At 54.7% G+C, this 27,111-nt stretch overlaps 1 protein-coding gene across 3 annotated transcripts; it reads left to right on the top strand.

Moving 5' to 3' along the window:
- On the top strand, positions 1 to 25,792 carry SCARA3 (scavenger receptor class A member 3). 3 transcript variants are annotated; one of them, XM_045535829.1, is made up of 6 exons: positions 1 to 141; positions 14,880 to 14,978; positions 16,157 to 16,276; positions 17,415 to 17,513; positions 18,465 to 19,508; positions 23,901 to 25,792. In XM_045535829.1, exons 1-6 carry the CDS (start codon positions 135 to 137, stop codon positions 24,350 to 24,352), a joined length of 1,821 nt encoding a protein of 606 aa, XP_045391785.1. In that variant the 5' UTR covers positions 1 to 134; the 3' UTR covers positions 24,353 to 25,792. The 3 variants fall into 3 exon arrangements, with proteins under 3 accessions (XP_045391785.1, XP_045391786.1, XP_045391784.1); XM_045535830.1 differs by lacking the exon at positions 1 to 141 and adding an exon at positions 14,220 to 14,749; XM_045535828.1 differs by lacking the exon at positions 1 to 141 and having other exon boundaries at positions 14,800 to 14,978.
- Positions 25,793 to 27,111: the final 1,319 nt, after the last annotated feature.

Here is a 27,111-nt window from a genome sequence, read left to right on the forward strand (position 1 = left end):
TGACTGCCCGCCCGAGCCCCCCGGCCGCGGGCGGCGCGTAGGACGGCGACCGGCGCCCCCGCAGGACCCGCCGGCCCGGCTCCACCGCAGCTCGGGCGCCCGCGCGGGCCGGCCCAGGCCCCGCAGGAGGGACGATGAAAGGTAAGCGGCGCGGCGGGCTGGGGACCCCGGCCTGCGGGCGGGGCGAGAGCGGGAGATGGCCCCGAGGCGCCGCTTTGGTCACCCCGCGAAAGGCGCCGGGACGACAGGACGGAGCCCTGCGGTCGGGGGCAGGGAGGATGGGGGGTCGCTCGCACGCACGCCCCGCGCAGCCCTGCTCTCGGCCCTCGCTCTATCCTCAAAAACAGTTTTAAAGTCCGGAGAAGTTTCTGATCCCTTTAGCCAGTCAGTGCAGAAAGGTGTCATCAGCCCGACCTTCCAGCAGTGTGAATCCCCGCCCTGAGGACAGTCGCTGAGGCTCCTGCAGCCCCCACCCCCACCCCCACGCCTTCTTCCCCCGAGGACCAGGCCTAGGGTCCTCCAGGAACTTCAGCCCTTCCCCAGAAGAGACCTGCTGTGCCCAGACCCTGTCCCTCCCAACCTTTGAACTCTGCCTGACCTGCCCTCTGACCTCCTTGGGACAAGCAGCTGGGGAAGCCCTGTGGTGCAGCGCCCGGGAGTGGGCGCCATCTCCAAGGGACCTTGCGGCTGGTTCTTGAGATGGGAATGGAAACCAGAAGTGGTCCCCAGTGGCATTTCCCGGGCCTGGATTTCCTGATGCTCAGGAGAGAGCATGCTTGGTGGTCAAGCCCACTGTGAGGCTAGAGGGGAAGCAGGCTTTGGAGTCATCCTATGGGACAGGGAACCTCTGAGGTTTTTTAAATGCCTTCTCAGTGCCTTTCTGTAATCCTCCTGCGACACTCCAGGCCGATGCTTGTGTGCCAGCAGGAGAACCTCACCACCTCGTGGACTTCCTGAAAGTTGAAACTGAAAAGGGCCTTCGGGGGCATCCCAGGGCGCCAAACTACACTCTCAGGTGTTGTTGGCAGGTTTGGGGGGCAGAGGAAGTGGGCCCAGACCTCTGGAGCCCGCCTTAGCCAGCACCTGCTTGTCTGTTTTACATGTGAGGCTGAGGATTCGCTGGAAGAAAGGGCCCCACAGAAAAACCCCTGACCCAATGCAGCCTCTACATTGTGTAGCTGAGGAAACTGAGGCCCAAACAGGTGGGGCTGGCTTCATGGGCATGCAACCTGTGCCATCCCACAGGGTCCCACACTTGGCGTAATGCTCTGCTGATGCTGTCTTAAAATTCTTGATAATTTTTTAACAAGGGAACCCCCTTTCATTTTACACTGGATCCCACAAATTATGTCTCTGGTCCTGTGGACAGGAGAAGTGACTGCTTCAGAGTCACAGCAAGTCAGGGGGATGAGAGCCCAGGGCTCATGGCTTCTAGTCCAGAGCATACCCCTGACTCTCTGCTGCTTCCTTCCGTCTGGCCTCTGGCACTTTCTGTCTGTGCTTTCTGGTGGCCTCACCACGTCCTGGGCTGTGTGGGATGAGCCGGGCAAGTTATAATCAACCCCAGGGAGTTCCCTGGGTGGCAGTGAGGAGCCTCGCCCACTGAGCTCCTGCTCCCAGCTGCCACCTCCTTGGAGCTGTACCCTCCCCAGTCAGCAGGCCAGGGCAGACTGTTGGCAGAGCCTCCAGCAAGGTCTTGAACCACATCTTACCACGGGCTTCAGCTGCTCTGCCCTGGGCCTCGAAGGTGGTGGTAAGATCTGCATGTTCTTAGTGTGGTTTGGGCTCTGCTGCCATAACAGAGAAAAACTGTAAGAGACTTACGGTGAGGGGTGGACAGCAAGGGCTGAAATCCTGTGCAGTGGGGAGAAAAGAGCTGGTGTGAATGAAGAGTGAATATTTAGGAGGCAGTGCCCGAGGAGGACATGCGGACTCATGTCATCGGGTTCTGGGGCCTCCTTGCTGGTGGTGGGAGGCCATGGGCTCCCACGCAGAAGCCGGAGCCCTGCCTCTCACCTCCTTTCCTGCTCAAAGCCAACAGCCTCACCACGTGTGGGTGGAATCCCGTCCACTGAGGCCTTGAGGGCAGCTCTTGTGTATTTTTCCTCCACTCTCCGGGAAACCCTCTGTGATCCCCCGGAACGTCTCAGGGACCGGCGGGCTGCAGAGCTGGGGGAGGCAGGGCTGAGTCCCAGGCAGGAAGAGCCACCACCTCTACCTGTGATGGAAACAGCAGGGCAGACAGCAAATATTTGGCCTTTGAGATCTGTGGGGTGTGAAGAACCAGGATTTTTCTCACCTAAGTGGAAAAAGTAAAGAGCCTGGCAGGGCAGGCGGGCAGCCCATTCCAGAAAAGCCCTTCCTATGCTCCTCCAAAGGCCACACTGATCTTCCAGTTACATCTGTTGGCAAAGGCTCACGCCCCCGCTCAAAGCAAACAGGGTCATGTGATGTGTTATGGGGGGAAGGGGCGTTGGTGAGGACGGTATTTAAGAAAACACGCCTGTTGGGCAGCCCAGCCCACCAGTGGCTGAGGGCCAGGGCCCACTCTGCCAGCCCAGCCACTTCCACCCCGAGGCCCCTCCTGCCCCACAGCTAGCTGGCTGGGCCTCCCACGCTGCCACATCCTTTCATGCAAGCTGGCACCTCATCCCTGTCACACATGCTCCTAGGGGATACTCGGCTGCCACCAGCCTCTTGGTGACAGGCCCACCTCGGAGCTTCCCTCTGGCTTGTCTGAGCCATTAGCAGCCTCCTGTGTGATTGTTCCCACACCTCTGGCAGGAGGATCTTGACGTGGGGGCCCTCCTGGATCCTAGATCCCCGAGACACAGCGTGGTTTGCTGTGAAGATGACACATTTGAAAGTCAAAGACATGGGCTCTAGTCCTGGCCTGTCATCTGCCCTCTCCGAGCTGTTCCCTTCCTGGGTGGTCTCTGAGCACCACTTGAGGAGTGGAAGTGGTGGCTGGAAGTGGGCCTGCCACACGGCCTCTCCTCTGCCCCCAAGAGGCTTGTGCCCGGCTGCGGTGGACAGGACACAGCCACAGCCCGCTGTTCCCCAAGGGTGGGCGGAATAGGCCCTCCCTGCAGAATCGGAGAGTGGTGCCCACACCACGTGGGCAAGGGTGGGCAGGGAGAGGGGGAGCTGCGAACATACAGCAGTGAGATCTCAGGAGGAGCCTGCCCCACGTGGCTTGGCTGGCTGGGAGGACATGATGTCCACTCAGGAGGGGCCAGCCCCGGTCCTTCAGGAAGCCTGGACCCATCCCAGACCCCGAGGGCTGCAAGAAAAGGAGCTGATGTGGCGAAACGAGCCCCAGATGGCCTGACTGGGGAAGCCCGAACTCCCTGGGGGCTCAGGTTGGAGATTGGCTTGAAACCCTCAGACACATGTCCCCAACAAAACGGTCACCGCTGCCACCCAGCTGGGGTAATTTTAATAACTAAAGACTCAGTGAAGGACAGGCTCTGGGTGTTAGAATTGGCGCACAGGGCAGCATGGCCGCTGTGCCGCTCACATACACTGCCTGTGTTGATTATGTTTAGATTAGTGTGTGTGCGTGCGCGTGTGTGTGCGTGTGCGTGTGCGCGTGTGTGTGTGTGTAGAGCACCAAAGCCTGAGGTCAGGCCCAGCCCTGTCACAGACCAGCCTTAGCACTGGGACGAAGTCCCTGGGATGCCCTGGGTCCCTGGGCTCAGACCCCTTGTCCAAGTGGGCCAGATGACCCCACAGGGTGGTATCGGAGTGTGAGTTTCATGAGCGTGGGGACTCTGCCTGCCCCGGGTACTTGCGGGTGTTCATTACACCTGCTCAGTGTGTACGTCTGAGCGCCTGCTGGGCCGAGATCCTTAAAGGCAGGACTCGTACCACGGCATCTTCACAACCGAAAGATGCAGACCAGCTGCCAGGCCAGGGCGTGTGTCTGCGTGTGTCTAATGAGCAACAAGGACACAATGAAGAGCTCAGACACTTTCTCAAGGAGCTTACCCTTTACTAAGATGCCAAAGATTTGTGCCCAAATCATTCAAAAAGACTAAAAGTGGTAAATGTCCTAAGGGAGGGCCCAAGGCGGGAGTTTAGGGTGGTGGTGGATCTTTTCCTTCCTTTGCTCCTAACTCTCTCCAGACTCCAAGACGAGTCTGTGGTTTCAGCCATGGGTTCTTTGGTCCTTACTGGGCGCCTGTCCCCTGAACAGTCGCTCCCAGTCTCACAGATTTGACACACGAGAACAGGCTTATAGTGCCACACCTACATTTCCAAAGGCGTCCTCCACACCTGCAGGAGGACACCTGCAGACACCTTCCTCGAGCTCCAGATGAGACAGCTTCACCTCCACCTGAACCCAAGCTAAAAAGCTGGTTATTCTGGGATGTTACCCTGCACTTTGGGGAGGAAGCATGCTAGTCAGAAGGGAAGCAGGGATGCTTCCTGCCCTCCCAACAGAGACAAGACACGCACACCTGAGACGGGAACTGAACAATCAAGGCAGGTGATGCAAAAGAGAAATGAGTGGCATATACAGTGGATTCGATGGGAGTCCCCAGGGAGAAAGAGAGCGCTTAAGTTGGAGCAGCTCAGAAAGGCTTCAGGGAGGAGCAGAAGGGTGGAAAGACTTGGATCGGGTCATTCAGGAGTGGCAGGAAGTCGTGCTGGCAACGGCTGGGTGTTAGGTCCTCGGGGACGTGTGTTTGGTGGTGGGTAGAGACTGCTTGGAGTTTAGAGTTTACGGAGAGAAGCCTCGACTGTCCCCCCTAAAGGACTTTCGGATTGTGTCCTGTTGACATTGGAGAGCCCCGGGCAGGGGCGTGTTGTCAGCAGAAGGCCTATTTGCCACTTCTCCCTGGAGACTTTCTCTCATGGCTTTAGCCCGTGTTGGGAAATCTCTCCTTTTAGGGAGTGGGAGGAAGAAAGTGAGCTTGTGGAAGGAGCCAAGGGGAGCAGTCAGGGACACGGGCAGAGAACTGTGGCTGTTATGTCATGGAAATTAAGAGGAGAAAGTTCTGTGAGGGAGGAAATGACCCATCATGTTGACTGTTGATCAGCAGAGTTAGCGTCCGAGGCACTGATGAGAAAGCCAGGCTGCAAGTCGCAGAGGGGACTGGGGACATCAGAGGCAAGGAGGGGAGGAATGAGGCAGTTAGAGACGCAGGGTCTGGCACGAAGGGCTTTCAAGGCCAGGATGTCCTGAGCTCATTGGAAGGTAGAGGGATGGAAGAGAGGGGCATGGGGGACCCTGGGAACGGAGAGGGTGGAATTAGACTCACCTTGGAAAGAGGAAGGGTTCTCCATGGGGACCAAAGGAAGGAGAAACGATGGCTATAGACGTAGACTCTGTGCATTACTAGCTGCATTCCATCCTTTTATGGTACGTACTCATTACTTTATAACATCAAACCATTCAGAAAAGGAAAGAAAATATCACTCGAATGAAATCCTACCCCACAGAGATAATAAATGACAAGATGCAAATGAACATTCTTCCAGAGATCTTTCTGTGTATGTGTATATTTGCACACAGATTTTTTTTCCACACAGGTAAGATTATACTATCTGTGTTATTTTGTCGTATGTAGTTTTAAAATTCAGCAAGAGGACATGGATATCTTCCCCAGGGCCAGTAACTATAGATTTGCACTATTTTTTTAATTGGTTGCATAACACCCATAGTAAAACTATGAGAATTCGTTTAACCAATCCCCTGCCGATGGGCATGGAAGCTATGCACATTTATCATGGCATGCGGTAAGCAGTTTGATGCGTACGTCTTTGCCGGGTTGTATAATTGCCCTCTTAGAAAGAGGTTCCTAGAAGTGAGGTCGCTGAGTCAGGGACAGGCTCCTTTGCAGTGTTACTGGACTGCTCCAAGGGCATGAGAGGGCCCCTTTCCACATCCCTCCGCCCATGCTGGGTTTGAGGTTTAGGCATCTGGAGAGAGTTAGCGGAAGATAAAGGAAGCAGTTGGAACCTCATGGTCTCGATCTTTTCAGAAAAGGAGGGGATGAGAGCTCCTCTTTGGAGAATGAGGTGGGCTGACAGGAGGAGGAGCTCAGGAACCGGAAGTGCGGGTCCAGATGGGAGGACTTGGTTGGAGCCGAGCGCACACTGCCCTTTGCCAAGCTCCAGCAGCGCTGGGCTCCCCTGGCACGGCGCAGAGGAAGCAGGCTGAGGACTGAATGACACCGTGGCCCAGAGAGAGCTATAGGCTCCAGGGGCTGAAGCCAGCCCTGGGGACAAGCGTCTTGGAGCTCAGGGTGGATGACAGCCCGGATGAAGGAGAGGGCAGAAAGGGTTAGTGCAGGGGGATTAGGAAAGCAAGGTGCTCGTGGAGATGAGATCTGTACATTTCGGGTCCAGGAGCCCTGAGTTGCAGTGTGCATGTTGCCTCCATTCAAGTTGATGGCAGGACACAGGACGAGGAAGGGATCCAATCCAGGTGGTGTCATTATCCAGAATGGTGTTTCCCACAGCAGATGCGCCTCTGAAAGCCAGTTCCATAGGATTAATAGAGACCCTGTTCTTTCCAGATCACCAGGAAGTTCTATGGTCAGATAAGTCTGAGAAACAGAGAATTAAACACAGATTTAAATGGACTTTTTTTTTGGAGGGGGGCAGGACTTCTCAAAATGTTTACTGTTTATGTGAAGCTCTAAGATGATGACAGAGCATGCAGCCTGTTCCAAACTTACTTGACCAAAGAACCCTTTTCCACAAAGACTGTTTTGGAACTAGTGTTCCCTAGGACACATTTTGAAAGATGGAGTTCTTGAATGTTGGAAATTGGTCCTGAGAGGGCTGGGGGCTGGGAAATGCTGATAAATGATGCCATTAATTGGAATAGGATAGAAAAACAATTCTAACAAAAACGACTGTCACTACGATTTATCATGCATTTATTGTGTGCGGGGTACTTTTCGTATACATCTCACTGAATTTTCACAGCCACTCTGTGAAGCAGATGGTCTCCCCACTGTTTACACATAAGGAGCATCAAGGTCAGAGAAGGAAAGGGTTGGGGGGATTGGAATTGACAACAGGGACCACGAAAACTGGTGATGCCCACCCCTCCTGTGCCACTGAATTTGTGTGATTCAGGGGAGCAGAGGGGGTGCTGTCTACCCAGGAGGCCGGTGTGTATGTGACAGGGATCTGCTGTGTTGAGTGAACAGCCTGGGTTCTCATCTCAACCGGAGGTGACACCAGCCCTTGAAGGAGTATTTAGAAATGGGATGGACATTCAGGGTTGTCATCATGACCAGGGATTGCTACCGGCATGTAGAGGGCAAGTCCAGGATGCTAAATGTCTGTGCAGGGTGGGTAAATGCCATCTAATGAAGAATTGTGCCACCCTGAAGGTCAATAGCATCCCCAAGGGCAAAAAAAAGGGAGGAAAGTCATTGAGGATAAAGAGGGTTTAGGCTAAAGAGGGGATTTACTCACAACCTCTGTGGTCACCAAGAACACGGTGGGAGACACAGGGGGGTGGGGAATTCAGGCAGGGGTGGCAGGAATGGGGAGAGGAGCCCGTCCCAGAGGAGCAGATGGGGCTTTAGGGATGCGAGAGTGTAAGAATCCCAAAATGGGGTGAGCACTGGAAGAGAGAGACTGTGGGGTGAGGGAGCAGATGAGGAGAAAGGACCAGACTCTTTAGAGTTGAGAGGGACAGACAATTCCCACCCAATTATGGACAATCCCGCAAAGGAAGCCTGTGGGGGTGTAGTGGTGGGAGGGTTCTAATGAAAACAATTTTGCAACCTTAATTATAGCATTCTCCAACCTTCAACTATAGCCATTCTGCACTTTAAATATAGCATTGGCTCATGAGAAGACTCTGAAATCTTTATTTTTACTGACCCAATTGGCTGTTTGGAAAACCCACTCTGTGAACCCTGCAGAAGATAATCATCAAAATATGTTCCTTGAAATGCCCAAAGAAAGACCTTTTATTCAGTTCCTCGAACCTCTCCCCTTTGTTGACTCGGATGGAAGAATGGAATCTCAGAAAGGCGAAAGAGTCAACCAACTACACATTTTTGGGCAACCAAAAGAAAGCCGGCGTCAGTAACCACGGTTGAGTTCGAGGCTGGTTAACAGGTCCGGGCTTTTTTCCACCCCCAAAGGGAGAGATGAACCACACCGACCCCGAGCAGGGTCAGCAGCCGTGCTTAGCAGTGTGCAAGGCACGCACCTTCGATCACACTTGCTACGTGGCTCTGTGGGAGCAGAGGCTTAAAAAAAGAGGAGTTCCTCCTCTTGTGGCTGTGCTTGTGGTGTTCGAGTTGGATATTATGACCTGAGGGATGAGAGGGACAGAGGCCCTTTCAGATCTCCAGTGGTGCCACTGTTTTACGGATCTGGGCTGGCAGTACTGGCTTTCAAAGACTATTTGACGTTTTTTTCCAAGGACGCTGCCTGCGATGTGGATAGCGATGGCTGCAGGAAGAGTGAGGTCTTGACACAGACAAGAGCCACAGCCGTATCTTAGAGGGCCGTGGACGTACTCGCAGTATTGTAAGGCAACAAGCCAGGACAATGGGAAAAAACAGAACTTCCCCCCACCCCACGCCCAAACAAGAGCCTCTTTAGCTTTAAGAGAGGAATAGCATACCTCTGGTTCCAGTTCTGAGAAGGGGCAGAGAAGCACAGCCTAAATTTTGCTGCCCACCCCCCAACAAGTTCATTCCTTTGCCGTTCAAACATCAGGTCTGGTGTGTATGTGAGTATTGTCTCTTATGCTTTAAGCCTTTGCAACCTCAATACTCCCCAGCACTCCCTAGCCAGGGAGGACTCTGAGACTAAAGCAGATTTAAAACATATTTTAAGTCATTAATCTGTGCTTTTTGATAAAAACGAGCTTCTGCTTGAAACAAGAGAGGGGAATGGTGAACTGAGGATGCAGCCTTTGCAAAGGGTCGGGAAACGCTCCTTTGTGGAGCACCCAGTGTGCCATCAGCTCTGTGCTGAACCGGGCTGAGGGAAGGGAGTCCTCCTGACCCCAGGAGGTGGCACACTGCTGGGAGGCATGACGTGGGAACAGACCTCAGGCCTTGCCCCAGCTCGGTGGCCTTTCTGAGCCAGATGTGTGCAAGTCTGCCGACAAATTTGTATGCATATTTGGATCTGGCTGCAGATTCCTGGACTTTTAGGAACCACCAACTAGCTGGCAGGTCACTTAACCTCTCTAAGCCTCTGTGACATGACAGGTGGACTTATAAATTCCCTTCCCACTCTCCCAGTCTGTGGTTCTCTACCCCTAAAAACAGTTTGGAAAGCTGGTGCACCCAGTGCTAAGTCATTTTGCCCCAGGAGGCAGGAGAACAGGGAACTGGCGAGGGGGGAGGAAAATTGTTTTCCCATCTGGATGGATCCTGCTGGCCCAGTGCTGGGGGTGCAGATTCCTGTCTATTTGTCGTCCTCTGATCCATCACCACTCTGTCTGCAGCCAAGGTGTTTCATCCTTTATGTCTGTGTCTTCATTTATACTCTGACCAGAACCATCTCTGTGTAATGTGAATATAATGAGCTTATGCTTACAAAGGGTTTGGTTTACAAAAGCCTCACGAGTGCTTTGGGTTATGTTCTCATTAAGGGAGCAAGGCTAAAGTGGGGAGTCGCTCCAGCATTCCAGACATAGGTAAGTCGGGGGTCCCCAAGGTCTGGGTGCAGCCCTGGAGAACAGGAAGTCCGAGGGATTAGGAAGAGGAGATGGAGCTGAGATGTAAGCAAAGGGAAGAGGACCAAACGCTCAGGAGCCCCTAGTCCAGAGAGATCTGAGACCCGTGCTGCCAGATGGCGCTTGCCTTCCCATGGGCCGCTCCCTGCGGTAACAGAAAGCAGTCATTATTAATCCCCACTGGCTACAGATTGCATGTCTGGAGGGCTCTCATGGGACGGTAGATTGTAACAAACCATGTGCTTTCTGAGGGGTGTTTGCTGAAGGTCAATATCAGCCTTGCTTGATTTAAGTCATCCCAGATTCCCTGCAAAGGCCGTAAACAGCGAAGTGATGAAATTGGCCGTGCAGCCAGAACAGGGAGGAGGCCGTCTGGAGGGAGGAGCACCATCGAGGGATGGGGAGGGATGAGGAACAGGGCAGAGGGGGCATCTGCCCTGAGCAAAGGAAGGAACACCTGCCCCCGGGGGTCGTGGTAAATAAATCCCACAGCCCATGCGTGGCTCTGGCAGGGATCCTCTGGCGGTGAGAGGCCACGGCTAGCAGGGGGAGCTTGTGGCCAGGCAGGCATAGAAGGCACCAAGGAATCCTGGCCCGCCTCGCCCGAGGCAGGGGAAAGAGATCGTAATCCTGGTAGCTGCCCAGGCCGAGCTGTCCTTGTAAACTGTTGGCAGATTGCTAATGGGACAGTGGCCCAAGGCACAGAGGCGAGCTGGGAAGGGTGATATTTTAGGGAGGGAGGGAGGAAGGAAGGCAGGAAAAAAATAAGAAATTCACATTAGGAGCTGAAACCAGACAGGTCAACAGTACAGAAGTGGGGCCCAGGAATCTCCAGTCTTGGGTGCATGAGGCTGTGAGGGGAGGGGCGGGAGACAAGGCTGTGAGTGGCACGAGGGGGGCAGCTGGACCAGAGACCTGTCTGGCGAGACATGTGGCCTTCGAGGTCCTTAAATGCAGCCTTTTGACTGAATCCAAATTTTACCGAACAAATCCTTTTATTAAAAGGGTGCAGCAGAGAAAGATGAAGCTTTTCTTGCCTCCTTTGGTGCTTAAAAAAGAACAGGGTTGAAGGCCGAAGGCTGCAGGTTCCCCACCCCTGGCAGGTGCCCCTCTCAGGCTGCCGTCACACTGTGCAGCCTGGGACAGCCATTCTGGTCATTTTGGCCCAAAGTCCTTTCTGACTAGTCACAGATTCCTACTGATGGTGGGTCAGTGCCATGACATACCTGTTGCTAAAGATTGTGACTCTCCCCCAAGGTGGTCTGCTCATTGAAAAAAATGGGGAGGAGAGGTGCAAGAGGCTGGGGGTGGGGGTGGGGAATCTATCTGGCAGGAGCCATGAGGACACCTCATGTCTTCAGGGACTCCAGGCGAGGAGAGAAGGGCTGTGCTGGGTAAACATGGGCTTGCCCTCTTGTGGGTCTGGGGTTCCAATTTATATACTGTGTGCACACGTGGGGATCCAAGCTAAGAAATCAAACTGCAGTGGTTCCAGTTGGGTAGCTCTCCTAGGGCCCAGGAAAAGTCAAGGCAATCCCCTCTAGAAGAAAGAGTTTTGAACACAGACCCCTCAGGATTCATCTGCAAGACACACGATGAAAGGTTATGTTCTTATAAAAACCTCACCTGAAAAGAAAAATCACCCAAGAAAAATGGGCCAAGGCTATATAGAGACAGTTCACGGAAAGGGACACTTGAAATGTTGAGTCTCACTAATACTCTTTAAATGTGCAAAATAAAATATGAAGATCCTTTGAGTTAAACTCATAAATACATTTATTTTTATAGGAAGACTCATGGGGCATACTATTAATAGTAAATCAGTGCATATTCATATATTGCATGAGTGGGAGTGTAATTTGTATATGTTTTTTAGATGGTAACTTGTTAATTAAGCTGAACATTAAAATGTTCTTACAATCTAATCCAGTAAATTAACTTTTAGGAAATTGCCTTAAGAAAATCCTGTGTGTGTGCAACATTTTACATACAAGAATTTTCGGTGCAATATTATTCATACACACATATGCATATGCACACGTATACACGCACATAGTTTTTTCTATGTTTACTTTAATACTTGATCTAATCTACTGTTCATATTCCAGTTTTGTCAGTTGACCAAATAATATCCTCTATAGATTTCCTTTCCCTTCCCATATAGGATCGAGTCTGGGTTAAGTAGTGCATTTAGTTGTCATGTCTCTTTCACCTTTCATTGTCTTTTCTGACCTGATATTTTTTAAAAAACACAGCCCCCCTTTTTTAATAGAACGAGCCTCGTTTTATGTTTTTCTCCTGTTTCCTCATGAATAGATTGGGGTGCTGCATTCTCGGTCGAAGCATTACTTCAGTGATGGGGGGTGCTTCTCACAATGCCCACCTGTCCCTACCAGGTGATGGTAATCTTGATCACCTAACTGGTCAAGGTGTTGCCTGATTTCCCCAATGTATGATAACTTTTTCCCCCTCCTCCCTTGTAACTAACAAGGAGTCTGTGAGGAGACACTTTGAGACCACGCATATATCCTGCTTCTCACGGAAATACCCCCTAGGGACAGCATCTGCCCATGGTTCTTACCATGATGGTTGCAAAACGCTAATTTTCCAACTCCAGCGCTACTATAAGAAAGAGGGAGCCCTCCCTTCTCCCTTCTCCCTGTGTGTGTAGGTATCTGTTGGTATGGATTCGTGAATTCCCCCTTTTTCAATGGTTTATACAGATACTCCTTGACTTAACGATGGGGCCTCATCTCGACAAACCCACTGTGAGTTGAAAATGCATGTAATGCTAGCAACACAGTACAGACGGTCTCTGGCTTAGCAGGGTTCCACCTCACGATTTTGTGACTTTATGATGGTGCAAAAGCTGTACACATTCAGTAGAAACCATAACCCCATCGTGAAGTCGAAAAAATGTTAAGTCGAGCCATTGTGTGTAGAGGACTGTCTGTGACCACATCGTTACACATTATTAGTTTAGTATTCAAATTGTCCCACATTTGGCCAGTGGGGACATTGTCAAGCTGGCTTCTGTGTCCTTGTGGCATGCCCCTTTTACTTATTTATTTATTTGAGCATGTCCTTGCTTTCTGGAATAACAAGATGTTCCAGGTTCATCTTCTACCTACCGTGTCCCACACCTAGAATCAGCCATTTCTCCAAGAGGCCCTGGTTTTTTTTTAGAGGGGAATGGTATTCAGAGGCCAAGCTCTGGGTTGCTAGGGGTGTCCATTACTATTGTGGTGGCTTTGCCTTCTGGACCGTTCATCAAACAAAGCTATACGTATACACATGCCTACAAATATAGATAGGCATACATGCACATACACATGGATAGTTTAACGATTATGAATTCATATTGACTCCTTCCATTTCAATCCATCCTTCAAGGGTCAACACATTTACTCATTTGCTCAATCCTATATTCATCTAAAATGATTCCAGAATTGCTTCAGCCATGCTACAACAATAAATAAACCCACTTTATGAGTTCAGGATTTGTGTGCGCTTCCTCCTCACTCATACCCCAACCTGCCCCAGACTACGGTCACATGGTCAAAACTGTGTCACAAGTTACTTAGGTTAGTTTTCTTCTTTCTTTTTTCCTCCTCTAGTGTGCTTATTCATTCATTTATTTATTTATTTTTTGAGACAGAGTCTCACTCTGTTGCCCGGGCTAGAGTGCCATGGCATCAGCCTAGCTCACTGTAACCTCAAACTCCTGGGCTCAACTGATCCTCCTGCCTCAGCCTCCCAAATAGCTGGGACTACAGGCACTCGCCGCCATGCCCAGCTAATTTTTTGTTTCTGTTTTTAGTTGCCCAGGTAATTTTTTCTATTTTTAGTAGAGATGGGGGTCTCTCTCTTGCTCAGGCTGGCCTCGAACTCCTGGCCTCAAGCAATCCTCCCACCTCGGCCTCCCAGAGTGCTAGGATTATAGGCGTGAGCCACCACACCCAGCTTAAGGTGTACTTTTAAATTGTGTTTATCTTATGAGTAAAGTTGAACATCATACAAGGACATTTATTTAATGGTCATTTTTATATATCTTTTCATCAATTGTTCAGGTCTTTTGCCCATTTTTCTATAGAATCTTTGGTCCTTTATTTTCTTAATTCTTCAAAGCTCTTTATAAATTTTGTATATTATCTCTTTATCTGTCTTGTATGTTGTGAATATTTCCTCCCAGTTTGTCATTTGAGTTTTGACTTTTACCTTTGCTTCTAGCAGATTTTTGTTTTGCCATGCAAAAGTGTTTTTATTTCATTATCATGTAGTTAAATATTTTTATTGCCTCATTTGGAGGCATAGTTTAAAAAAAAAAAATCCCCTCTGCAGACATATCCCAAGCAATTCAGGTTTCCTCATCAGCCTGCAGCTTCCACTTCCCAGAACAAAAGCCCTGGTTAGCTCAATTCAGAACACCTGTCACTTCTTAAACACCTGCCTCAGGGATTTGGCTCATTCAGCCATATTTTAGGTCTTTCTCATTGTTTATAAAAGACTGTGACTTACAAGGAGGGAGAGGTGTGAGGTGTCTGGGGCACTAGAGCCATCTTCTGAATGAGGTCCTTTAGGTCTTATTTAGGGACCATGTGAACCTAGAGAACAAGCACAGAATCAGCCTTCAGACAAGAGACCTGTTACTTCCACGCCTGATGCATCCTGGGTGGGACAGCTAGAGGCAGAGGTCTGTGCCCATCCTGCATCCTCCCGCCTTTGGCCTCCTCCTGTCCTCCGCCCCCCAGGTGGGCTGGATGCGGAGTCTTGGTGGGCCATGTGTTGGGACCATGTCCAGCCTTGTCCCTGGAGAACAGGAATTCCGCTTTGGTCACCAGGTGTCAGGGACTGGCAGGGGGCGGAGTCAGATGGAGCCACTGGCTCTTATTCCTGCTTGCCCCACCCCAGGGGCTTGCGCAAGCGCAGAGAGAGTAGGTTGCTGAGCTGGGCTGTGGGCCTTTCCCAGCGTGCGGGACGGGACGTGGGGGGCTCTCCTTACCCAGATGGCAGGACATCCCCGCTCCTCGGCCACCTGATTCTCATGTCCATCCCCCCTTTTGCAGCTTACACCAGGTCACCTGGCTTGGACCCAGGGGTGGGGGTGGGCACGGGCTGTGGGGACTGGTAGATGAACGGGCAGCTGGAGAAGGGGGTATGGCCCGGGGTCCCCGCCCGGGGTCTGACGGCACTGGCTCCACCACAGTGAGGTCAGCCGGCGGCGACGGAGATGCCTTGTACGTCACGGAAGAGGAACTGGCTGGTGAAGAGGAGGACATGCCGACCTTCCCATGCGCCCAGGAGGGTAAGGGCCCGGGGGCTGCCCCACCTCCTCTCTGGGCTGAGAGCTTCCTGTCCCTGTCCCCAGGCTGGTGACAGACATGTCTCTATCTCTGACTTCAAAATCCTGGCTTCCCTTTCCTCACTGCTTCCTGGAGGGTGAAAGGGCAGAGTTCATGACCCAGGTCTATGCAGTCAGGGTGGGGTCAAAGTTTGCCCCAAGTGTCATCTGTCTCCGGGGCTCCTCCTGGGACCTACCAGGGACTTCTGCCACCTCCCCCAGCCAGACACCCTGTCCCTAGGGCCTGTCTTCTAGCTGACCCAGAACTGTCCCCTGACACCTGAACTCCTATTTGGAGTAGGGGCTCTGGTGGCTCCCTGCATAGATTGGAGCATTGTAATCACCCAGGGATGCCTGGGACCCACCTCGGAAATTCTAATTTATTTGTTCTGGAGTGTGGATGGACACAGGGTTTGTAAGCGCTCCTGGTCCTCACATGTGCCTTGGGAATTTCACAGCTGGGCCGACACTGTGTTCCCGCTGGGCACCTGCCACCCGCCAGAGCACCTAGGCCCACCTAGCACCCTCCTTCCTCCACGCCAGCACCCCTGCTGGTGGGCCAGGTTTGGTTTCCAGGGAAAGCTACTGGTTATTACTAAGATTGGCAACCGCTGACCAACCCTTTGGTTTGCCCAGGACTGAGGGGTTTCCCAGGGCGTAGGACTTCCAGTTTTAAGAACTGAGACAGTCTCCACAAACCACCCTGGTCTGTCCCCATACTGAGGCGTTCCCGTGCCTGGAGACTCCCAGTGCTGGAACCTGGAGGGACCTGGGCAAGCAGGACACGTTGGTCACCCAGCAGTGCAACAGGCTGGCTGTCCGTGTCATGGATCATCAGTAGGGCCAGTGTGGAGGGAAGAGGGGCTGCCTCACGCCGTGGGATGAATGAGATGGCATAGAGAGGGGGACAGTAGTGACGGGGGTGTTCTTTGAAGCCCCTGGCTTGATCTCCTTCATTCCAGAAAGTGCTAGCACCTAGAGAAAGGTGGTGAGTTAGGTGGAGGATGAGGGTCGAGAACGATGCCCCTTCTGAGCCTGGTTTGAGACACGATGAGACCGGCCAGAGCAGGAACAGGGAACTGCCCCTCAGCTCCAGCCTGGGCCACTGGCCTGAGCCACCGCCCTCCTTCTGTCCCCCACAGGCCGGCCAGGGCCCCGCTGCAGCCGCTGCCAGAGGAACCTGTCCTTGCACACGTCGGTGCGGATCCTCTACCTCTTCCTGGCCCTGCTCCTGGTGGCCGTGGCCGTGCTGGCCTCTCTGGGTGAGTCCAGGGCTCGCCCACCCCGGGCTGCAGGGGACTGTCTGGTCAGCGCTCAGGCACCTCAAGCTCCCCTGCAAGGACAGACACTGGACATCTGTAGCCCAGGGCCCAGAAGAGGCATCTTTCTGGCAGGGGAATCTTAATGCCCAGTCCAGATTGCAAAGAGTGGCTACGAATTAGCTGTGTGTCCTTGAGCAAGGCACCCCCTCAGGACCCCTGTTTTCCCATCGGTAAAAGGAGATGACAGGACTAGATCAGTGGCTCTGCGTTTCAGCTCCGAGTTAGAGTCACTAGGAGCTTTAAGAAATACTGATGCCTGGGCCCCCCCCCGATAGTGGCACTGATTCCCTGTCTTTCAGCCTCCAGGTGACTCTGTTGTACACCTAGGGTTGGGATCACTGGAACGGTGACTTATAAGCCCCTCGGATGGTCTGTGTTTCTCAAAGTGAGGTTGGACAGCCACCCGCATCAATGTCACCTCTCTCATTTATTACGTGCAAATTCCTGGATCCCACTCAGACTTGCTAAGTTGGAGTCCAGTGGAGAGGCCCAGGGAGCTTAGGTTTGCTGCTTTTTCCTACGTACTACAGTTTGTATAACTGTAGTAGCTGCAGGCTGCTAGAGTGCCATGGTGTCAGCCTAGCTCACAGCAACCTCAAACTCCTGGGCTCAAGCAATTCTTCTGCCTCAGCCTCCCAAGTAGCTGGGACTACAGGCATGCGCCACCATGCCTGGCTCATTTTTTCTATGTATTTTTAGTTGTTCAGCTAATTTCTTTCTATTTTTAGTAGAGATGGGGTCTCGCTCTTGCTCAGGCTGGTCTCGAACTCCTGAGCTCAAGCAGTACTCCCGCCTTGGCCTCCAGGAGTGCTAGGATTACAGGCATGAGCCACTGAGCCTGGCCAGAAAGTAGAATCTTATACAGCCACAAAAGTGTGCTTTTAAAGAATATTTGAAGACAGTGGATGTAAAGGATGTGATGGTATAAAAATGCATCCTTTACATCCTTCTATCCTAGATGATAGAAGGAAATATACCAGTGTTGCAGAGGGGCTGATAAAAATGCCTTCTCAGCGAACGACTGCTGTTTCTCTGAACTAAGACCTGCCCCAGTCTCTCATCTGCTTCTCCTCCACAGTTTTCAGGAAGGTGGACGCTCTCTCAGAAGACATCTCCTTGGTCCAGTCCATGTATGACAAGAAGCTTGTGTCGATGCAGGAGAATCTCCAGGGACTGGGTAGGTGGGTGTGCTAGTGACTGTGGTGTAAGGCCAGTGTTAACCAGGATGGGGCAAGCATGCCCTCCCAGTGCCATAGAGCAGGGCAGCCTTCGCCAGACTTTTAGACACAAGAGAAGGAAGCCCTGGCTCCCTGCTTCCCTCTCCAGCCAGTACACCTTCCATCAAAGAGGGCTGCTACCTTGGGATGTGCCCAGGACGAGGGGTTCTGTGGGGGGGCACAGATCTAGCAAGAGTCTACAGGCAGACAAGGAGGCTAAATATAGTCCATTCCCAAATTATCCTCATGCATCTGAAATGATGAGTTTCCAGACCTTCCAAAACCTCCTGACAGGTCAGCCCTTTCCTCATCACTGCTTAAGTCGTGCCACAATTCGTGATGTTCTCATCTCCTGCTTTGACAGGGAACATTCCAAGAGAGAACGAGACAGAGGAGCAGTAACAGAAGGGTTTAGAGGGGGCCTGCTCTGATGCGAATAGAAAGTTCTGGTCTGGCACCGGCTGAGTGCTATTTGGCGATCCACTTCTCTGTGCCTCGCTCCTCATGCATCCCAGGGTGAAAATTCCTGTACCACCTTCTCTGCAAGCTTATTGTGAGAAGATAACAGATATAAAACTATTCGGAGAAATCTTACAGTGAAGTTTAAATGGGAGGTTCTTGGCTGCCTCTGAAAAGTTAGGAAGAGATATTCTTGAGAATTTGGTGGTGAGATGGAAAAAATGTTCTAAATCCTCCATTTCAGATCATAGTCAAGACATTTGCAAACAATGAGATCCCATAGAGACAGCAAGGCTTTTCCCAGGGTTTCCTAGAAGGACTTGGGGGAGGGAGCAGGGTTGGGAAGCCACTTGCCAATTCGTTATGCTCTGAAATAATTAATTTAAAGAAGAACCGTTGTATTAATACCATGACCTTTCAACGCCTCAAACTGTTGTCTCTTTCTCCTGAAGATCCGAAAGCCCTGAACAACTGCTCTTTCTGCCACGAAGCCAGGCAGCTGGGGCCGGAGATCCGAAAACTGCAGGAGGAGCTGGAGGGAATTCAGAAGATGCTTCTAGCCCAGGAGGTCCAGTTGGACCAGACCTCTCAGGCCCATGAACTGCTCTCCACCACCAGCAGGCAAATCTCCCAGGAGATGGGCAGCTGCTCCTTCTCCATCCACCAGGTCAACCAGTCTCTGGGGCTCTTCCTGGCCCAGGTGAGAGGCTGGCAGGCCACCACCGCTGGCCTGGACCTCTCTCTGAAGGACCTCACCCAGGAGTGCTACGATGTCAAGGCTGCGGTGCACCAGATCAACTTCACCGTGGGGCAGACTTCTGAGTGGATCCACGGGATCCAACGGAAGACGGATGAGGAGACCCTGACCCTGCAGAAGATTGTCACCGACTGGCAGAACTACACCCGGCTCTTCAGCGGCCTGCGCGCCACCTCCACCAAGACTGGGGAAGTGGTCAAGAACATCCAAGCCACCCTGGGGGCCTCGTCGCAACGCATCAGCCAGAATTCTGAGAGCATGCACGACCTGGTGCTGCAGGTCATGGGCTTGCAGCTGCAGCTGGATAACATCTCGTCCTTCCTGGACGACCATGAGGAGAACATGCACGATCTCCAGTACCACACCCGCTACGCCCAGAACCGCACCGTGGAGAGGTTCGAGTCGCTGGAAGGACGCATGGCGTCTCACGAGATCGAAATCGGCACCATCTTCACCAACATCAATGCCACCGACAACCACGTGCACAGCATGCTCAAGTACCTGGACGACGTGCGGCTCTCCTGCACGCTGGGCTTCCACAGCCACGCTGAGGAGCTCTACTACCTGAACAAGTCGGTCTCCCTCATGCTGGGCACCACAGACCTGCTCCGAGAGCGCTTCGGCCTGCTCAGCGCCCGGCTGGACTTCAACGTCCGGAACCTCTCCATGATCGTGGAGGAGATGAAGGCCGTGGACACGCAGCACGGAGAAATCCTCCGCAACGTCACCATCCTCCGAGGTAAGAGCCAGATCCAGGCAGGGCTGCCATGGAGCTGCCATGGGGTGGGCCTTGGCGATCTTCCCAGACACAGAAGTACCTGGTTGTAGACAAAATGCTAGTGGGCCAATGCAATCCTCTAGCAAATGCCTAGAGCAACAGGCAGCTTTAAGAAATGTCCTTGCAAACCTTTTTTGTCTCGAACTCCTGACCTCAAGCAATCCTTCTGCCTCAGCCTCCCAGAGTGCTAGGATTATAGGTGTGAGCCACCGCGCCTGGCTTTTTTTTTTTTTTTTTTTTTTTGAGTCAGCGTCTCACTCTGTTGCCCTGGCTCAAGCGATCCTTCTGCCTCAGCCTCCCAATTAGCTGGAACTACAGGTGTGCACCACCATGCCTGGCTAATTTTCTCTATTTTTAGTTATCTGGCTAATTTTTTTCTATTATTTTTAGTAGAGATGGGGTCTCCCTCTTGCTCAGGCTGGTCTCAAACTCCTGACCTCAAGCAATCCTCCGACTCAGCCTCCCAGAGTGCTAAGATTACAGGCGTGAGCCACCACATCTGGCCCAGAAAGATGTTTTGGTCTTTTCTTCAACAGCTCTGTTTGTTCTCAGTGGGAGGTTTCGTCTTTTATAAACTAGTCCCAGGCCAGTATTCTTACCGAGCAGAGGGAGCCTAAGGCCCAGCCACTCAGTTTGCTAATACCAGGGCTGGGACTCAAACCTGCGGTGCCCAATGTCCAGACCACCATGCCTTCCGTGGTACCAGGCCAGTCCCCCCGGAGGTGTCCCTTCTGGTTTATTTCCTTCTGCCTTAGAAGCTGGCCATGAGATGTGCAGGCTTCTCCCGCCACGCACCACCCAGCCCGTGAGTGGGTGGTGCTGGTGCCTGAGACCCTGGGTACTCTGCCCTCCCCACGTCCCCTCCCTGCCTGAGTGCAGACGACAGAGGAGGCCACCCCACGGGTCCCAGACATGTAGTCAGCTGTGGCTGGACATTAATGGGCCCGGAGAGCCTGATTACAGCCTGTGGCTTCCTGAGTAATCACGGGTTCCCTGGACTCCAGGGTGCACTGGGCCCTCTCCCAGCCCCACTGCTCGCGGGTCCTCCTTGGCCCGAGGCTTCTCCCCTCTGCCCAGAGTGGCCGCCAGCCCTCCCTCCTCTGCCTTTCACTTCTGCTGATGTTCCTGGCCAGGTCGGGGCACACTGTCCTGGAGAGAGCCTTGGTCATTCCCACCCACATTCCTTCCCCCCACGCTGACCACTAAAGTTTGGTTGTTGACGTCCTCCCTGGCCAGACCAGGCCGTGCCCAGTTCTCCCGCTGACCGCATGACTCATGGCTGGCCCCAGGGGCAGGGGGCCCTGCTCACCTGAGGAAGACGGTCTGCCCGAGTCCCCTTCCGCTCCGCAGGGGCCCCCAGGGCTCTTCAGAGAGGGCTCTGGGGCCTCCCCTCCTCCGGGAGGCACCAGGACCAGAGGCCCCGACCGTGGGATGCTGGGAGAGGCCCAGGAGCCCCGCCATGGTGTGACCAGGAGCAGAGGCAGCGGCGTGGGGGCAGGAGCCTGGGTCTCAGAGCCTCTTGGCCTGGTTTGGGACCCTGACCCCTGACCAAGCAAGTCGCCACCCTCTGCACCATGAGATGCAGATAGGCCCGATGGCATCACTCACCTGATCTCAGGGCCGCTGCCTGGGACACACGTCCCCACCACTGCTGCCCCCGGCTGGGTTCTCAGAGATGGGGTCAGCGGTGGCAGCCGTGGCCATGAGTCGGGAGGGGGGAGTGGACATAGAGAGGGAGGGAGCCCTTCTCCTTGCATCCTCCCCCTCCTCTCTCGGGGCTGCAGCCCCTGGGCAATGAAGTGGACGCTGTGATCGAGGCTTCTGCACTAGCATCCACCAGGAACATGTGGGCGCTGGGTCCCCCGTCCAGAGACAGATGCCTAGAGATTCCCCAGAAAGAGGGGGCCTATATCTCTGCCTTTCTCCTTGGCTGTTGGCATGGAAACCCTTAGAAATCCCCATAGTGGCTTCTGTGCTCCTCGGGGCTGGGAAGGGAGGTCGTCCTGGGGGTCCCAGGGAGAAAGTGAAGGGGCTTCAACTGGGCCTGGGGGCGGGGTGGCATCTTTGTCCAGACGAGACCTGCCAGGCTTTCCCTGAGTGGAGGCTCGAGATGGGGACTGTGCACTCGTCCACACAGAGGCGAGAGCGGGGAGAGTGAAGGACCAGGGAGCTAGGGGCGCGCCCCAGGAACCTCTGGCTGAAAAACACTAACTGAGCCCAGGTCTCAGAGCTGCAGGGGCCCTTGGAAACCAAGTGCTGCTCTCACTACTGAGAGAACTGAGTTCTGGGACGGGGAGAAGGGCTAGCCCAGCAGTGCCACGCAGCCTCGCGGGGCCTCTCCACCCCTGCGCTCTGCTTTTCCAAACCTCGGCTGGCCCAGGGGCCAGGAGCAGAGGTAGGGTGAAGGCAGACGCTGCGGCTCTGCCAGTTCCAGCAGGTCTTGCCAGGAGGGGGAGGCGGCTCCCGCATGGGCATCAGCCCGTGCCGCGTTGCTATGCCTGCCGAGCTCCGGGGCTCGCTGTGGACCAGACGGCAGCTCCTGCTTCCCGGCTCTCTCCGAGGCCATTGCCGCTGGCCCCCCCCTCGCCCCAGCCAACCCACCGACAGACTCTGAGCCCCTGCTGCTGGCACACCATGTGAGCCCAGGCAGGGCCACTGCCCCATGGTGGGAAGTGGGCATGGGCAGGCGGTGGCTGGGAACCGCCTGGAAGATTTTTATTGGCTCTGGTGGGGCTGGCTCTGTCTGGGCTCTGCTTTCCGGTTTAGGTCATAATAGAGGACGGTATTTGCTGACACTGTTCCACTTAGAAACACTCCAGGAGGAGACAGAGAGGGGACAGCAGAGGGTGGGCGGCACGGGGCAGGGAGGGCTCAGGCTGCATCAGCCAGGATGCAGGGGCCCAGTGTCACGGAACTGAGTTATGGCAGCCCAGAGGGCTCCTGGCTCCCAACACGCAGAACCCCTTGCCCCGGGGGCCCACCTGGGTTCTGATTTCCACCCAGGAAGGCGTGAGGCTATCACTTCAGCTTTAGCAGCCTCCTCTGTGAAACGAAAGAATTGGACTAGGTCCCACCGAGCTCAAAAACTCTAGGATTCGATTGCAAAGGGGCTGATTAAACAGCAGAGTTCTCAGGGAGGCCTGGGCCTGGGCACTAGAATTCATCCTCCAGGCCAGCCCTGGCACGCTCGGCTCCCGCCAGCCCCACCCACAGATCCCTTGCCCAGGCCACCAGAGAAAGCCAGGTCCACCCTGTGCCTTGTCCCCGTGATGGCTAAAGCGGTTGTTTTCCACCACTGCCGTCCCCATGGGGCCAGCCAATTCTCTTTCCTGTGTGGTCCTGAGGTGTTCTGACATGCCTGGGCAGTGACGGCCACTTTCCGCTGTGTCCACGGGATTGGCACAGCTCTGAGAGGTGGAGACCCTCAGACCTACGCAGCCAGAGGACGTGAGGGCATCTGCCCCTGGCATGGGCACTGGCAGGGCTCCTCGAGGAAGGGCCATATCTTCATCTCGGCATCTCCCCCAGGTGCTTGTCCGGGGCGGGCCCGTAGCAGGTGACACTGCTTGGTGATCACCCTCTTCAAGCACATGCTGAGCTCCCCAGCTGCATGCCAGCTCTGCGCCCTCACCGTCTTCCTGGGGCTCCCCCGTCTACTAGATAGGCACCTACTGTTTGCTTTCACTGTGCTGTGACTTCTCTTTCTATGTGTCAACTAAAAGACCCAGAAATTATTATAGTAGCCTTAAGAGCTCTGAGAAGAGGCTGGAGTGGTCAGGGGTGGGTTCCTGGGGGATCCCCTTTCTCTGGGGGGTCACTGCACCGACTGCTCACACTGGGAGGTGCCTGCTTCTCATGCCTTGCTTTGTGGCTTTCTCCTCCATGCCCCCTGACTCCACCCCTGTTCCCAGATGCCTGGGAGGTCACAGGGGTGGGCTGCGGGTGAGCACAGCGGTCAAAGGCCATGAGGAGGTGTAGGAGGCCGGCCTCGAGAGCAGGACAGACAATGCTGGACAACCTTGGCCTTTTCCTGGAAGGGTCTGGCTCTCTCGGTGCCCAACTTGAGGGCATGTCTGGAGCTATGGACGATTCTCGAAGGCAGAATAATGCGGGTCTGCCAGGCAGAAGTCTCATGCCGGACACGGACATGTGTTGTCACACAGAGTCTGCTGCTCTTATCCCCAAATGGTGAAGCAGGCTCAGGAAACCCAGCAGTTGTCTGCACTCCCCGAGCCCAGAGGCACGTGGACCTGGGCTTGTCTTCCGTCTGACCCTCTGTCGGGGGGTGAGCCTTGGGCGGCCAGCCCCTCCCAGACTGACCTCTCCCCTCTCCCCTCTTGTCTCCAATCCCAGGTGCCCCTGGCCCTCCAGGACCAAGAGGAGTCAAAGGAGATGTGGGCGTGAAAGGGCCTGCTGGCAGCCGAGGACCCAAAGGAGACCCGGGCAGCTTGGGCCCCCCGGGACCCCAGGGCCCTCAGGGGCATCCCGGAGAGGCTGGACCTGTGGGAGAAAGGGGGCCGGTTGGCCCTCGGGGGTTCCCAGGCCTCAAAGGCTTAAAGGGCAGCTTTGGAAATGGAGGGCCGAAGGGACAGCCAGGCCCCAAAGGGGATGTGGGGCCCCCAGGGCCAGAGGGGCCCCCAGGGTCTCCGGGGCCAGAAGGGCCTCAGGGAAAACCAGGGATCGCAGGGAAGACAGGGTCTCCAGGCCAGCGGGGGGCCACGGGCCCTAAGGGTGAACCAGGGATCCAAGGGCCCCCTGGCCTTCCTGGGCCCCCAGGCCCACCAGGAAGTCAGAGCTCCTACTGAGGAGGGTCCCTGGCCCAGACGCTGCCACACAGAATGCCAAAGGGGGCTCAGAGCAGCTGGAGCCCCCCAGAAAGCCTCTCCTACAGACAGTTGTGATCCTTCGATTCTGAGAGGGGGGTCCCCCAGGGCTGACCCTGCAGATGTGGGCTCCCCCGTAGTGACTGTACCATAGGAAAGCAGCCCCCTCCACCCACACGCGCACACACACGCACACACGAACACGCACACATGAACACTGCCTTGCTGGCTGGGGGCGGACTGGGCTCCCCTGGCTGAGCAGGAGGAGAAGGCAGAAGAAGGCCCCCCTCTCCTGTGACTGAGCCTGCTGGGGAGGTGGCTACCTCTGGAGGAATGTCTTGGGTCCGTCTCTGAACAGTGACCAAATCTGGTCTTCCAGCATCATCACACCCATGCCGGCCAGCAACGTCCTGGGGCTCCCCGTGGTTGAAAAGACCCAAGGAGACCTTTGCAGGGTGTCGTGGTCAAAACTCCAGAGACAGGGTGGATCTGGCGACCTCATGAGCCTCCCCATAACCGTGGAGACAGAGTCCTCGGGGAGCTGCCCCCGCCTCCCACAGGACAGGGGCCGCCAGGGCCGGCATCCTCAGGCCCTGCACACTGTGTGCCTGAGAAGGGCAACGTGTCCTTTTCACGTGTCCAGAAATTTCCTCTTTTCATCCTCGCCTCTGCCTCTCAGGAATGGCCTGGACAGAAGCCATGCAGGAGTTTCATCCGCATGGGGAGACCTTGCAGGCCCCGGAACATTCTGCCTCGTGGTCCCCAGCACGCAGGAAGCCCCAGGCGGGACGCAGAGGTGGGCGAGAAGGTTCTCTCTGTACAGCCGCCTCCCTTGCTGCCCCACCCCAGGCTGGCCTGCCCCGGTCCCCGAGGGGGCCCCTCTGGGGTGGCCGAGGAAGACCCCGCTGCAGGAGGGCCGACCCCTCGGAACAGGGCGACTCTCCTCCTGCCCAGGGCCACATGCTGACCTCGTCCTACCAGGACCCAGAGTGGCCCGAACCGCCTCTGCGTGAGCAGCCGGCTGGACTAGGAGTGGGAGGGGCCTGGACACCCACGAGAGGCCCCTCTGCCGTCGCCCCTGGGCCCTGGCCAACTTCTGTGCACACCGGCAGAAAGGGGTGCTGGGAAGTCACCCTGCAGGCTGGAGGTCGCCCACTGGCTACACTTGCCGTAACCCACCTGCCTTTATGCTCAAACAGATTCAGACCAGCCTGGGTTGGGGGCCTGGAGCTGTCTCCTCCCCCGCACAGACTCAGAGACCAGCCCTTCCCCGCTCAGAGCCTTTCTGTCCCCTTCCTTACTGTCCTGGATGTGCAACTGGTTTGCACTGCCCGCCTGCCCCACGGCCGTGTAACTTCTGTCTACATGCGATACTATCGTGCGACATAGTATTACTGACTCAGTAAAGAGCTGTTTCCAGGACAGAGTGTCTTCTAGTCCTTTCTGTCTGACCTGGGCCCTGCTTCATGTTGGCCTCTGAAGGGAAACCAGTGACAAGGGTCCCCTAGAATTCAGTCCCACTGTAGAGTCGGGTCTAACACCCTGGCCTCTCATTCCAGAAACACTGAGCTCTCCTGAGATCTCACAGTGGCCTCTGGGGTCAGGGAACAAGAGTGTCTGCAGGAACTGAGCTCCCTGGGCCTGGATTGGAAAATAGGGCCGGCCTGGACACCTGCATGGTACCTCCTGCCTCCCGCCTTTGTGTCTGAGACAAGGAGACAGAGCAGAAGAGGAGGCAGAGACCAGGCCATGCCTGCCCCAGGGGCCCTGGCCCAGTGGGGTCCACAAGAGCCAGATGACAGCTGAGTCCCCTGTGAGTTAGCCAGTCCCTGCTCCAGGAGGACGTTTAAGGCACAGCAACCTTGTTTGCCAGTAAGACATGGCCTTGTGCAAGCCCTGGGGCGTGTTCTGCGTTTTCTGTGGGGAGGGGAGGAGTGCTCAGTCAAGGGAGTGAGCAAAGGGCTGGCAGAATGGGGGTGGCGCCAAGCGGAGCCGCTACTTGTCATCACTAGACCCAGCCCACCAATCCCATTTCCTAGGAGAGCAATCCGATCGTCACCCCCTGGGTCCAGGATCTACCCTAGTCCAGTGAGCTGTGACCATGAAGGCAGAGGAAGGGAAAGCTTAAGAGATGCAAGAACAAGAGTGACTACGGGCAAAGTCGGCGTGGAATCTGTGGCAGGCCTGGTGCACTGCATTCCTCGGCCCTGTGGTTCTAACCAAGTGCTCTTTCTCCTGGCCTGCTCGGTTGCTTTTCTGGAACTTGCCAGGGCCAAGGTAATGAAGTCTGAACCCACACTGAGTGGTGATGGCCAGTGGAACTTCAGTCACTGGATTAGAAGCACAGCCTTCTCCACTGGGTGGTTTTAATCCCCACCAGATTTGCAAAGCCCTGAAGTTGCTCCTGTGCCTCCTTCTAAGGAGAACAAGGGACTTTCTGGACACTGCAGGCCTGGGCCATGTCCTTGGAGCACCTCTAAAAACCCTGGGCACCCCAGGCGGGCCCATTCACTATACCCCAGCAACCTCACCTCCTGCCCTTCCTCAGCTCCTGTTCCCTGGCCAGGGCAGGGCTGGCAACTTCTGTTGCACCAGCCCTGGATACACCTGTCAAAACAGAGCCACAGGAGAGATCAGGGAGCTGAAAAACATGGTTTGACCACACTGAACTTTCCAGCAGGGCTGGGCTGGCAAGCCTCAACCTGCGGGAGCACAGGTCATTCACTGTCCCTGCCTTCACC

Source organism: Lemur catta, chromosome 22 (assembly GCF_020740605.2).
Source record: "Lemur catta isolate mLemCat1 chromosome 22, mLemCat1.pri, whole genome shotgun sequence".
In the NCBI taxonomy this organism is placed as follows: Eukaryota; Metazoa; Chordata; class Mammalia; order Primates; family Lemuridae; genus Lemur; species Lemur catta.